Consider the following 14,451-nt stretch of genomic DNA (forward strand, 5'->3'; position numbering starts at 1 on the left):
GTGAGATGTTTCCCCTCCTCGTTCCTTCTCCAGACGCTACGAAACATCCAGAACACGCCGAGCTGCACCGGCGCACAGTGCAGAAGACCCACTGACACGATTGCTCAGCCCCGTCTTGTCTTTGAGCTCAAATATACAATTTTATACAGTTATCTCTTTGATTATATGAAAGCTTTAATCAGTCACTCTTTTTTGTAATAGCCACAATTTCAAGAGTCCCAGTGAACTGAAATAACTGATGCTGGGTTCCATCAATTTTGCTGCTGCTTCTTATTTCATATAAATAATTACTGGTAAATGTTAGAAAAAAATTGTTTTCCTCCAAAAGCTTACACCTATTTTCATTGCTTCTTATACTTTACTGCAAATTTTCATGCACTGAAACAAATTTTTTTAATTCATGTCAGGCATCCACAGGACTCTGAGTCAGTAGCAGGTATTATTTGTTGAAACAGGGTTTCAAACATTGAAACATTGACTTTTCAAACTGAAGTAGTTGGTTGTGGCTTTGACAAAAATAAGGAAATGTGAGATTTTAATAGTCCAAGTGAATTAAAAGGCTTCGTTTGATTCTGGATTCACATGCTTTTCATGCTCGAACGCCCCAGCGGCCCCTCGTCAGCCAGCATTCTGTCACCCCTTCACTCGTCGGCCGTGGTCTCAGTTCGTAAAATTAAGGAGTGACGACAATATCATGTGTTTGAATAAATTTAATGCCACCCAAAAAAAAAAAAAAAAAAGTAAGCAGAAGTAAAAAGATTCCTGAGACATATTTACAGTTGAGGTTCCAGCTACGCCTGCCAACAGCACTATTTTCTCTTGATGCTTGACATGTTGCACTTAAAAAAAAAACGACAACTTGTGTATCGGTTTTTTGTCACTATGAAGCTTTGATCCAAAAAATAATAAATAAAAAAATTCTACAGCACTACGAATAACTAATGCTTGCATATCAAATCTCTGGGTGGGTGGTTTAGAGTAATTATCACAATGGCATTTATCATATCCACGTCTTAAAGAGGTAATCACTTCTGGACTTTAAAAAAAGGGCACTACGTTTCGAATACTTGTGTTGTTGAATCATGATGTCATGGCGTCATGTCACAATAAAGAGAGAAGCCTCCTCAGAAAGATGCATAATTAATCTAATGTTCCCTTCACTGCTCCAATAGACAAAAATGTTCTTAAAAAGTTCCTTCATATGTAGAGCACCTTAAAGTTTTCTGCATCTGGAATAAAAGGAAACAGCAAGTCCATCATATGAACTGGGCTCTGTTGTCAACGTGTCAGCGGTGCAAACACAGACCACACTTACTTCTGATAGCCCAGGCCCATGCTGGCGCCCGCCACTGGAGCCTGGATGGAGGAAAAGTGTGTTCAGTTCTCTTTTAAGAGTGGTGATCAGGACAACCATCAATATCTAAAGACACGCAGAAGTCATCATAGGCCATATGTCATGTGCCCAGTGAACAAACATTTAGTGGTTATTAGACTTTGTACCCGGTTTTCTATTCCGTCCATTGGATCTGGTCCCTCTGCAGATCCCGATCTCCTTTTACGACTGAAACAAAAAGAAACAGTTTGGTTAAATTAAAACAGGAGTTGTCACCCTGTGAATTGGACTTTTATTGGGGGAAATTTGATGTGGGATTTGTTGGCATTAATACAAGAGTATAGACAAAGAACAAGATGAAGTTTTGGGACACAAACTTGTCGTCCTGACACCCACAGAGGCCAGCGGACCCCTAGTTAGCTTAGCACAATGGACAGTAGCATGGAGAGCAAACTGTCAAGACTTCAAATTAACTTTTCTCCAACAGTCTTTGCCTGCATGAAGGTAACTCAGGCTTTTCATTACAGTTGATAGTAATAAACATTTAAAATCAAGATATTGTAATTTCCGAATTAGATACACCTGTGAAATTACTCTCCTGAAGAGGCTGCAGTCAAAAGTGCCAGTTTAACTTTGGTAAAGAAAATCAAATGTTTGTTGATGGCGAGGAGAACAACTGCAGGCAATCATGGCCGCCCATGTAAGCGAGGATGAGGAGGGTTACCACCGGATAAACTGTGATTCTGAACCCGAGTTTTTGATGACTGATCAAATAAATTGGAGGGATGCTAACACTTCCCGCCCACTGCTATTTATTGTGCTAAGCTAACTAGCAGTCAGGCAGTCTTGGTGGGTCTCAGCTCTTTAGTGCAGCACAGAGGAGGGAAGAGCATCCATCTTCTTGTCTGGTTCTGGGATGAGAAGGCATGCCTGCTCCTTTGCTGGGGTTTCTACAATAGACTTGGAGAATACTTGATTCTGATTGGCTGGCAGGGCGCATCTCTCATTTCAGATGTGTGGATATTTAAGTAGGTAGTTTGAGTGAGGCTGTCTGGTCACCACCCTAAATTCATGAGCTGGCTACATACAGAGAGAGTGGGACACATAGTGTTGTATTTATCCATCACTTGAAGAATCAAAGTGTTGGTGTGCGCTGGTTTGGTTAAGTTTATCCTGCTGGCACCCAGGAAGAAAAAAACACACCTGTACACAGGCTACACTAGGACTACTGCACTTTATGGTCCATGTTGTTGACTACTAGAATTCTGGTAAGAATACTAGTTGTAAACTAAAATCTGTCACAAGATGCTGTTTGCCTTTAAACACACACAAAGTGGTTCTAGGACTATATTCTGCAGTACTTGGGCACATACCTTGGGGCAGTTGGGGCCATTTGTTTCAACGTCTCAATGTCAGTGAACTGCACAGCCTGCCCACCACCCCTGGTTTTAAAAACGCTGCCCTGAGGAAGTAAAATCAAAAAGATACTCACACGGATTCAAAAAAAGATGAGAGGAAGAAATACGACAAAATGACAGAGGGAGTGTCCCTTTAATGTCTGAAAACACCCAAAGGTGAAACAGAAAGGGATTAAGTCCAAATCAAATGCATGCACCAAATAATCAAAGATGCTGAGTTCCATCAGGCAGTAACTTCATTTTACCTTGATCAGCTTGGTCTCAATCTCCCCGTCGGAGGCAAGCTCCTGATGCCTAAGCACGTACTTGTGGCATTTAGACAGAGCTTTCTCACTGGGGGTGGAGACCTGGATGGCATTGGGTAGGATTGGCTGTAAGACCGTGTCTAGGTCCAAATTAGAAGCTGGTTTGTGGTCTACCCATTTCTCTCGCCTGTCAATAGGAGGGGGGGCTAGCATCTGATGACCCCAGCGTGAAAGAGACAAACCAGGATTATTACAAGTGACACTAGCAGGGACCATTTAGGCACTGATGTGGGTTAGTGGTCAGAGGGGTGTCGGCGTGTTCAACTGGAAATGATGGAGGGACGGACCACACGAGAGCATGAGTCACCAATCTCACTTTGCTTCCAAATGACTTGAGGCAGTATTCAACATGGAATCCCAATGAAGAGAAATACCATGTGTAGATGGAAGAAGACAAACGCTGGCAGTAGTGAGTGGGGAACACCGAGAACACTCACTATTACTTCGACGTCAAATTGCTCTCTGTTGATCGCTGCAGCTTCATTTCCAGCCCAACAAGTAAACACACCCACGGCAAGGAAAGGGTTGCTGCAGTTTATGAGAACTGACGTGCAAAGCAGCAGAAAAGTTCAGAGGAGTCAATGAAGGATAAACCACATGCAAGAATCAAACTGAAGGTTTTAGACCAGAATCAAAGACTCCTGCGGGGCACCAGTGACACTTCTAACTCAATCAAGCCGAATACCACAGGAATTTAAGAAGAAAAAAAAATTATATATACATACACGTGTGTGTGTGTGTGTGTGTAAAAGTGAACATGAACTTTTTACATTCAATCCAAATTGTAGAAAATGAGGGAAAGATTTTTGTTCCCCTTCAACTTTGATTTTCCCCTTTCAGTTAACCGACTACTAAATACAGTTTAAATTAAATGTATCTATGTGCATTTTAACTTTTAAATGGAGAAAAATGAAGTTTGTGGTGAAGCGGTGCGGCTACAAATCTGTTCCACTACTGCACAAAAATAAGTGTTGCACAAGTGCAGAGAGCAAGTTCGGTAACAAGAGAGAACTACAAGCTCGATACACAACGACTCATGAGCAGGGTCGTCGTCTGTTTTGCCCACCAGCCATTGAACACTGTTTTATTGGTGACTGACCATTGTTGTGTTTTGGCTGCCAGCCACTCTTGTGTTACCAGTATTAGGCTAGTGGCTGGGGCTAATATAGCGCCCTGCTCATGAGGGCACTATGGGAAATGCTCAGAATGCAAATATGGAGGATCGACGAGGGACAGAGGAGCCAAAGACATTCATGAGAAGCTACTGATGCATTTCTACTTGAGCAGATAGAGCTGCTCCCATAAGCTGGTGAGCAACTAACAGTCAAAGACACTCTAGGCAACCAACACACACTAACCCTTGTGCCTGCCTCTTGGGCTAGCCCATAGACATGAGTTGTAGAAGGGGCCTCAGTGTCTGGGGCCCAGCGCTGGCCTCTCCTGCGACCCAGACTGCTGGTGCTGTGGCATGGGGCAGGGGTCCTGCTCCTGTTCTGGGGAGTTCCAGCATGCCTATTCTGGCTGCTTGAGTCTAGAGGGCACCTCTGCTCCCAGTCCGAGATGCAGGAGGCAACTGAAGGATAAGCTGAAGAGGAGGGGGGGCAGGGGTCCTGAGCTGCTCTAACTCTAAACTGATATGCGTGGGAAGTGGGTTGGCTGAAGTCCTGCAAAGTGATGAGGGAATGGGGCCAGAGCATTGTGGGTGTTAATGGAGTAAAATAACCAACAGTTTCAAATATAGAAGCGGCTGCTGGCGATTGTAAATATGGAAACCTTGGAATTTCTGTTGAGAATTATCACAATATTAGTAGCATGCAACATTGGAAAGGTAAATTTGGTTTCAAAAAGAGTGCAATAAAGTGATGACAATACCGAAGCAGACAGACTGAATGACTCACAGGAAGTGGTGACGGCGACGCAGACCTCTTCTGGCCGACATTGCGGTCTCTGTCCCTCGAGGGCCTCTCTGGACGCTCGGCGCTGCAGCTGCTACTGCTCTCTGTTACGATCGCTTTGAGCTGCTTCAGCTTTTCATCCTTTACCCACAACTTGTTCTGCATCTCTAGCTGTTTGGCATTCACTCGCCTATCCTGAGCACAGAATACCAGAGTGAGAGGCCAGACCCTGGACAGGACACAGGTTTCATGTTTGGTTTTTGGCCAAAAAATTATCTGATTGCAAACTTTACAACATGTGGCTCATAGATCTTGACAATATTCAACTTTACATGTGTTACATCATGGCGCTATTGAATCCACCGGATTGTATTACTGCCATACACAGAACAGTTGACAGACTACGACTGGTACAACAGCTTCTCCTTAATGACAGGCTATGATCCCAATGTCTGACAATTCAACCACTAAAATGTTTGTTTGTTTGTTTTTGAATGAAAAATACAGCACTCCGGACCCAAGAGAGAATTGAACATCCCAGTATGTCACTATCAATGTAACAGTCACCCACCACCAGCAGGGGGCAGTGCAAGAGGAAAACGTTCCCTGTCCAGCACATTCAATAAAATAAAAACAAAGTACAGCACAGATCATTCAGTTCAAAGAAATAAAACTTAACTGGAACCAAACGTATCAGTGAATACACACTGAACTGCCTTGTATTCTCAATAATAAATCAGTAGTACTGACGCAACTGTGTTGTTGCCGATGTCAGAGGTCCTGTATTCAGTGCTGAATATGAAACTACTTGATATGCACAGCATCAAGGGAAATACATGTCCCTTGTTGAACTTCTCCACTTTTCAAGGTGTGTGGAGAATGAAAGAAAATCTAAAGAAGTGAAAAAGCTCCGGCAACACTTGGTCTAATAAAGTTGTTCAGTAAAGTACAACGTGTTTTGGCTTGTGGCCTTCATCAATCATACTGGGACGTCCTGTTGGTCCTGACCCAACTGTTGAGAACCACTGGACCAGGGTCGTTAGCAAAGTGGTTCGCAAGGCAGGTGGTATGAGCATCCTATCAACATACAAATAACCAAATATGAGCGAGAGATAATTCCACCTACACACTCCTTCTCCCACTTGAGTCTGGTGTCGCTGACCACGCCCTGCATCCTGAGCTCCATTCGCTTCCTCTCCGCCAGCTCCCTCTGCAGCCTCTGAGCTCGAGTCTCCAGCTCCTGCTCAAGTGAGCGTTTGTCCTGCTCATATGTGTCAGTTGTCTTCTGCAGGATGTCAATCTGGGGGCGACATGTGATGAACATCCTTATTTCCTGACATTAGTTTTTCCAACAAAACAAGATTTAAAACAAAAGCTTCTCTAAGAAATGGAGCTACATTTTCCATGATTTGTCACGGATTGCTGATCAGTTGTAGAGGATGAAAAAAAGTTGCCAATTTAAGGGAGAAACTACCTTGTACTCCAGGGTTTGGGATTTCTTCTCCAATCGTTCAATCTCCGACCTCTGGTTGCTGATGACTTTTTCCTTCTCGCACAGTTTGCTTTGCTGATCAACGATAGCATGATCCTTCGAACTGAGCCGACCGTCAAACTGCTGCAGCATCGACTTCAGTGTATCAGCTGCACAGGAGAAAACACAAATGTGGCTAATATTTGACTTGAGAAGCTTTTCAAAAAGGTACCGTGTTGCTCTTTAATGGGGACGTTCAAATGTAGCGTTTTAAATCTTAATCTGTGTACTGCTTAAGTTTGGCTTGGACATTGCGCTTTGGCACAGGAGTCCTGGAAGAGTTTGATGACACATCAAAACATTTTAGATAAATTCAAATTCATGCATCTTTGTGACCTTGAAACCAGATCCACTAAACTTTAACTGTTTACAAATTCCATGCTCTTTATAAAAAACTCATATTTAATGTGATATTCAGTGAATTTAAAGACAAATATATTAAAATTTAATATGTTCACAAAACGAGCTATGAAGTTATGCACAGATTATTATCAGTAGTACCGTATTTTCCGCACTATAAGGACAGCACCTAAAAGCCTTTAATTTTCTCAAAAACCGACAGTGCGCCTTCTAATCCGATGCGCCTTATATCTGGATCAATATTGGTTAATTATGGCGACCGTAGTCAGGGGGCGTCGCCGAAGTACCAGCAGTAAAAACGGTAAAGCGGAATTCCAGTCCCACACCACTTGTGTGTGTATAAAGACCCCAAAATGGCAACTTTCAAGAGACACGCTCACGACGCAGAGTTCAAACTCAAGGCTATCAATCAGCAGCTACCGGTACGTACGGTACCGTATTGTGAATGCACCAACTTGTTTTGGGAGTGAACGGAGTTGTCAGAACGTTGGTTTGTATTCTACGAATAAAGTTTGACTGACTGACTTAGCTGACTGTTTTGTTGACATTCCCTTTAGCGCAGCTCCATCTAGTGGATGCATAACGCAAACCCCAGCCACGACAGGAGTTTCTACTCTATGCGCCTTATAATGCGGTGCGCCCTGTATATGAAAACAGTTTTAAAACAGGCCATTCATTGAAGGTGCGCCTTATAGTGCGGAAAATACGGTAGTAATATTTCATTCTTTGTAAGTGAGCTTTAAAATGAGAAATCAGTCATTTTCAGATGAGAACTCAATATCTTTGGGTTTTTTTCTTGTGATTCTCTTGGTGTCACAATCACAACAAGCCAGTGAATAAATGAATACGCTAGTAAATATCATCTGATGCTTTGCAAGCCAGTGTGTACCAGTATTGTTGAACTGCACAGTCATCATCTGACGGATGCGATGTCTTTTCTCCAGAACCTGGATCAGGTGCGGTAGCGTCTGATCATCAGCAGGGTCCACCAGGTCACAAGGAGGCAGAGGTGGAAGGCTTTCAATGAGCTGAGTCAGCAAACCTGGGTCATCTAGAGCGGGACATTTTGTGTAGAATCGGTCACATCAAATAAACCAAACGCTGCATATGTTACACATCCTTCCATGTTTACAGCCTGAATCCCTTTCACAGGTTTCCCCTCAGGCTGCTCTTCACAAACTAATTCAGATATTTCGTTTCTAGTCATTCGTCTGTCATGGGCCTTTTGTCAGCCAGCGACATAAATCTCTGGCAGGTAGAGAATCAAGGCCTACGTCCTGTAGTGAGTGATCTAAGCATTACCGGCATTGCTGGGCCCTCCTCGGTCCACCAGGTGACGCGACAGCTCATCTCTAAATGCCTGGTTTCTGTGTCTGCGTCCTGCAGTGAGGCCACAGATCGGCCGGTCAACTGGCCGCGCTACTTCAACCTCTTGCGTCATCTCTGCAAAGCGCATCACCAGCTGCAACACCGACAGACCCATAACACGTCATTCAAACATTAGTAATCTTAAACCTTTGTTCTACACATCACGTAGTTCTTCAACACAACAAACAAACCCTCATAAGATCATGTCTGAGACTGTGACAGCCTGTCAAATATTTATTACAAAAAGATGCAAGAGGTTGATTCAGCTTTGCAAAGGATGACAACACCTTCCTCTGAGATGGACTAATGATGCAGCGTCTTACCATAGTTTCTTCATAATCGTCAGCCTTCGGGTTGACACACACAATCATCCTCACTTTTCCTTCTCCGTCGAAGTAGTTTTTAAACAGATGTGTTACTTTAGAGTCCCTGTATGGAACCATCTGGAAGAGAGGGACTTGTGTAACTGCACCGCTGGACTAGCACCACTGACAGAAATATCATTCATATTACTCTATTGACCTACAACAGAGAAATAAAGTGCAATCTATTAGACATATAATGGATGCTACAGTGATGGACAGATAAAAGTCAAACCTTATTCGTTCCACACATCTGGTTCTCTCGCAGAACTTCCATACATGTGCGCAGTGTCATCAAAGACTGGTTAATGTTACCTGTCAGTGAGAGACACTGATGTTGGCTGCACAATTATTGTTATTTAGTACAATTCCCTCAGTTGAAAACAATCAGACACAGAGAGAAGAGCTGTGGTTGACCCCAGAAAGAGAGTGGCAAGTTACTGATAAACTGACCTGCTTCACGGAGTCGGCTGCCCTCTGCTCTGGTTCTGCTGGTGCGTTCACTGCCTGCCAGGTCAACCAAACACAGCTGGCTTACATTCACCTGGTTCTTATCCTGAAATTGAATGACAGACTTCTAGTATTAACACCAAATCTCTGGAATTATACTATTCTTCATAGCCTTGGTAGCTTAAAATGTAAAGCAATAGTATTCTACTAACCTGGCAGTTGGAGGGTGAACAGATATCAAAACACAAGTACAATACTAGTTATGTAGATATAAAGCTGCAGCTCACCTGTAGAATGTGGTCCCCATCGGCATCAAGTGGCGCCTGCACCAACTTTAAGGTGAACACACTGTGGGAGCGGCTGGATTCACGGTTGAGCTGAGTGTTGGCTATCCTTCTTTTCTTTTGTCCTGGAAAAGGCATCATTTATCACATAAAATGTGCGTCAGCAACAATGGAGGTCAAACTAATGTTCCAATAAAGTCAACAGCTTTAACACTTGTTCACCTTTTTCTGCTAATTTACATGGAAATGAAAATCTATCAAACACATGGAGTGACCACTCCGAATGGATCTAGTACCTGAGGAAAGTTACAGCTGCCTTCTTATGAGACGATACTCATGTTTGGAGGGGAATCATAAAATAAACTTTTAAATGTTATGAAAAAAGATAAAAATAGCGGGGGGGGGGTCCATAGTCACCATTTCAACTTCATCCGATCATGTTAAAACTCAGCTGTTAGCACTGATTTATTACAGACGAGGCGTAACTGACATCTGTTTGCTAAGCTTCTGAGGTCTGATGGTGTTAAGTTTGTGCTTTCTACAGACGGTTTGTCTCGACTGTTGGCTACGATGCCAAACGTGGCCATAGTTGGTTTCGTGTCTCGGTTTCTCCAGTTTTATGTGACTGATGCTCTGTGAAAGACATCGGAGGAAGAGCACTACTCATGCACACTCACTTTTCCACACAACTCCTCAAAGAAGTGACTCCATTATGGCAAGATTGCATAATATGTATGTATGTATGTATGTATGTATCTATCTATCATATCTATATAAAATTTATATATAAAAAATTTCCCATACATTGATTTGTTTGTGGTGACTAACAACAACAACAACATCGACCTGACAGCCTATTTTTTTGGTCATACTGGTAAAATCTTACATTCCTGTAGAGCTGCTCAGTGATTGTGCTCCCAGACTAACATCTGCAGTAAAAAGAACATCAGAGCACCAGATTGAGAGAGGATGGGAAATGAGAAGGTAGAAACACACGTATCACAGATGCTGTATTAAATAATAGTCATACAATGCAAGGCAACTACAACTGAGGGCCACGCCCACTCACCCTTCCAGAACACTTCAAAAGCCTCCTCTGTAGATTTTACTTCAACTTCTGTGCAGCCAGCAACATACATGTTGTGATTCTGATCTTCACGCAGAATCTTGGATTGAGGGGCTCTGAAAGATGTTGATGTCGGTCAGCAGACATGTTTGAATCAGTCTTCATAAAATTTAGTAACGCTAGCAAAGAAGCAAAAATAGTGGTGTTAAAAACACGTCCAGATATATGATGTAGGGAGGCAGTCCAGCACATTCAGGTCACAGACATATGCACATAACAAAGCTAAAGCCATTCAGGGAGTTCAACAGTTACACTACCAGCAGGGAGCAAATCTACCTTCAGCCACCAGGTGACAGAGCTAGGAAACCATGACATGAATGCTAATCACAGGGATGATTCATGGGACGGACCACAGATGGCCTGTGTGACACATTTGCTACAGCCAAGTTACAACTTCAACAACAACATTAACAGTATTTGAAAGTTTTTGTCCCCCCCCCCAAGAACACATACACAAACTCATTGTTCCGTGCAGGCGTGCCTCCACCAAGCCACCTGACAAAGACAGGGTTTAAAAAATGTACTGCATCAACACAAAGCTACACTAATTCAGTAAATACAGGGAATCAAGAGCAGTGAGGGAAACAACAGAATTAAGTGGTTTAAACCCATTAGAAAATAATCTGCATTTAATGTACGTATGGTGTGACTTTAAGAGTGCAAATGAGTCTCTCATGCTAGGGACCACAAACAAAATAATTCCTAGTGTAAAAGCTGGAAACTGTCTCACTTTGGTCTGATGGGGTCAAATGGAGCATCCTCAAGGAGATCGTAGATGTAGTTATTATAGATTTCGATGTAGGACACAAAAACGCTGTAACAGCAGTCGTCATCCACATTCTCAGACTTGCTCGCCTCCTCTGGACTGATCATGTCTGCAAACTCAGGGTCGGCCTTCTGCCTGAAGAAGAAGAAAAGAAAAAAAAGAGCCAGATAAAGAAAAAAGCTAAACTGTAAACATAGAGTCTGAATAATACTTGTTAATATGATCAACTGCTGTTACCTGGAGGAGGGAGTTTTTGGCACAGAGGGTTGACTGTTTCGCTTCTGTCGCTCCAGGAGAGCATCAACTTGATTCTGTATCTCCATCCCATTTTTGTCATCAGGTTTGAACACCTGATGAAGATGTGGGTTAGGTATAAAGAAACGTCCAAACACATAGACACTAAAACCCGTCTTAAAGCAAACATTGAACTGGCCTCCTAAACAATACAACTCTAGACTTCTCCCCTGATGCCCCGTATTTCTACACAGTGTGCGACTGATCTGGAGGGCATCACCCACCAGCAGCTGATGGGGCCACTTCCTTATGTGATTCATACACTCAATAATGGCAGGGATGCTTATTCACTCCTGATATATCAAGTAGCACTGACACATATTAGCAGAGTTTAAAACTTGATTTCTTACAAATCTCTTGGCCTGGAAGGGACCAATACTATTGAAAAGCATGTCCAAGGAACGAGGAAGGAGACCACCTTCTCCAGGCATGCCAGTCATGGTGTAGGTTTTACCACTTCCAGTCACACCGTATGTAAACAGCAGACCTGTGGACACGGAATATCACAACTTCAAACACACTTTGCAAAGAAAGGAGTAACAAATAAACAAGTAATTTTTTTCCAGTTGTGTTTAAAATAAAAACTAAAATCAAGGACAGGTAATACAGAAAATGACTAAAAACTAGTACTTCCAGTAATAGAGAGTTGATAGATTAGTGATTGTACACTGAGCATATCATATATGTGATAACCTCAACATGCCTTCGGCTCACCTACCATTTTTACTGTGAATAAGATCCTCCACTAATGGCCGTACAACATCCTCAAACAGCTCCATTTGATTGGTGTTAATGCCAAACACTTTTTTAAAACAGTACTGCGTCTGAAATATAAACAAAGATAATGAAGTACAGGTGAATGATAGGTATTCCTCCCAATATCAACAATAAGAGTGGCTTGATCACATATTCATTTACTTTTTCTTCAGAATGTGGTGTGATGTATAGAGTAAAGCCTTTACAACCATTTCTCAGAATACACCAATCATAAAACAGATGTCAAGGTCAAAAGACCACACCACCGGAAACTAGAAATACACCGTCAGTTTTATTATTCTCCGATTTCTCTGCTTGCTCATATTGAGCTCTTGAATGGCATGAAAGTCCACTTCAGTGTGCCACACACACACACACACACACACACACACACACACACACACACACACCTCCTTGTATTCTCCATTGCGGTTGGCTTTCAGCCCATCGGGAGCATGCAGCTGAATGGTGGAGTTGCTGATCATCTCAACACAACATTCCTCGTCTTCTGTTCCCAGTGGGCGTATGCGACAGTACACCTAGAGAATCATATTTCAACATTTCAGAGACAGACTTGTAATGGCACCTCTAGAAATACTCTGCTCAGTAAACCTCTTGGAAACTTTAAAGCGTTCCAACTCAAACAGGACAATATCAGTCCTGTGCTTCTGCCCCGAATGTTTTGCTTTACTCTCTCTCTCTCGATCGCTCATCACACTTGAACTAAGACTGTGGCTGTTGTGTTAACTCACCCCAACCGGATCTTTCTCTGTGTTGGACGCCTTCTTTGGGCCAGCCCTGCGAGGAGTCTTGCCTTTCCTGGGAATGAAAACGATGACATTTACGGGAAGTCCAAATACTCAACATGTCATTCCAAAATGACAGGGATTTAGAACTCACATCTCTTATGCTAACTTGTCTCTTCTCAAAGCTCTTGACACTGTTGCCTGATTCCTACATGCGGAGTTCGCCTCCACGTAAATAAAATAAATAGACTCAATTTATTGGGTGCTTTCTACCTTGGCGGGACTCAAAAGTGCTTTACAGTGTCATCTCAGTCACCCATTCACACACACATGGTGAAGGCTGCCATGCAAGGCGCCGACTTACTCATCAGGAGCAATTATGGGTTCAGTATCTTGCTCAAGGACACTTCGACATGGTTACAAGGGGGGAGGATCAGAACAGCGACCCTTCGGGATACTAGATCGCCACTCTCCCTCTAAGCCACGCCCCCATGCCAACACTGTTCCAAGTTTACTCCTCGGGTTGTCGCCGTCAAGATATGCTAACTTTACGTGTCATTAAGGAACTTCCATCCGTCAACAACAAGCAACTATAATGGTTGAGTAAATGCGTTACGTAGCGTTGCACCAGTAACATTAAAGTTTTATTGTTTCCCGACAGAGATTTTGACCGCTTAAATTCTTAAGTTAGACAGCTAACATCAGCTAGCGTCAGCGCGAGCGTTACCTGTTAGCGCAGTTAGCGTTGCCTGAGAGCTCCTCAGTTGCTAACCTTCCCTGCTACCGCGCCCAAGTACAAACGCTGCTGGATGAACCTTTAGATAATCTTTAGTTGTATAAAATATTACTTTCTAGAAAGCAATTCAAAGGCTTGCCATACATACCCTGGTCTCTGCATTTTGTGCTGTTCGACTCCGAATCGGCAGCACTTCATACACCAGCGCTCTTCTCGATTTGAAATCCCCCTCTTGAGCTCGTTTTTTTCGACAGTCTGGGATTTTATCCAATCGCAGCGCAGACAGTCAAGACAATCGAGTGGAAGTCCCGCCTCCGTAAAGCAATGGTGCATTTTCGGTAAATGGGACAAATGGAGACCGTTGGCTTTAAAATACATAAACAACTCTGCACGAGTTCATGTATCACCTGGTCCACTCGGCACCATTCAATAATCTGAGATGTGTTAGCTCCTTTTTTCTTTTCTTTTTTTAACCACTCTTCTAAAGACATAACTTTGACCTGTATAACAGGTAGTTAACCAGAAACAGAAGGATTATGTATTTAATTATTGGATTGTTTATTGAAGAATTTGTTGAAGCTGCTTTCTGGAACGGACCCCAGATGTTCGATTATTTTTTTTTTTAACCTGGATTCAAATGTTGTAAAAAGCACAAATTAGTGTTATTCGTGGGTTACTGTCTGGTTCTTTGCTGATATGCAGGAAAGGAGCGGCTCCTCCA

At 42.8% G+C, this 14,451-nt stretch overlaps 1 protein-coding gene across 4 annotated transcripts; it reads right to left on the reverse strand.

Moving 5' to 3' along the window:
- Nucleotides 1-695: 695 nt before the first annotated feature.
- On the reverse strand, nt 696-13,984 carry LOC147269011 (kinesin-like protein KIF23). 4 transcript variants are annotated; one of them, XM_086226340.1, is made up of 23 exons: nt 13,879-13,984; nt 13,001-13,067; nt 12,659-12,787; nt 12,211-12,316; nt 11,843-11,979; nt 11,436-11,548; nt 11,163-11,333; nt 10,376-10,488; nt 9,310-9,431; nt 9,026-9,128; nt 8,808-8,887; nt 8,534-8,653; nt 8,145-8,304; nt 7,732-7,893; nt 6,426-6,592; nt 6,078-6,251; nt 4,955-5,146; nt 4,415-4,720; nt 2,997-3,209; nt 2,707-2,795; nt 1,501-1,561; nt 1,316-1,356; nt 696-1,229 (listed from the first exon to the last, which is right to left on the reverse strand). In XM_086226340.1, exons 1-23 carry the CDS (start codon nt 13,926-13,928, stop codon nt 1,214-1,216), a joined length of 2,892 nt encoding a protein of 963 aa, XP_086082466.1. In that variant the 5' UTR covers nt 13,929-13,984; the 3' UTR covers nt 696-1,213. The 4 variants fall into 4 exon arrangements, with proteins under 4 accessions (XP_086082466.1, XP_086082476.1, XP_086082484.1 ...); XM_086226350.1 differs by lacking the exon at nt 2,997-3,209; XM_086226358.1 differs by lacking the exon at nt 4,415-4,720 and having other exon boundaries at nt 13,879-13,983.
- Nucleotides 13,985-14,451: the final 467 nt, after the last annotated feature.

This window comes from Aulostomus chinensis, chromosome 2 (assembly GCF_037954235.1).
Source record: "Aulostomus chinensis isolate RoL2024-O1b breed Wild chromosome 2, RoL_Achi_v1.0, whole genome shotgun sequence".
NCBI classification, from domain to species: domain Eukaryota; kingdom Metazoa; phylum Chordata; class Actinopteri; order Syngnathiformes; family Aulostomidae; genus Aulostomus; species Aulostomus chinensis.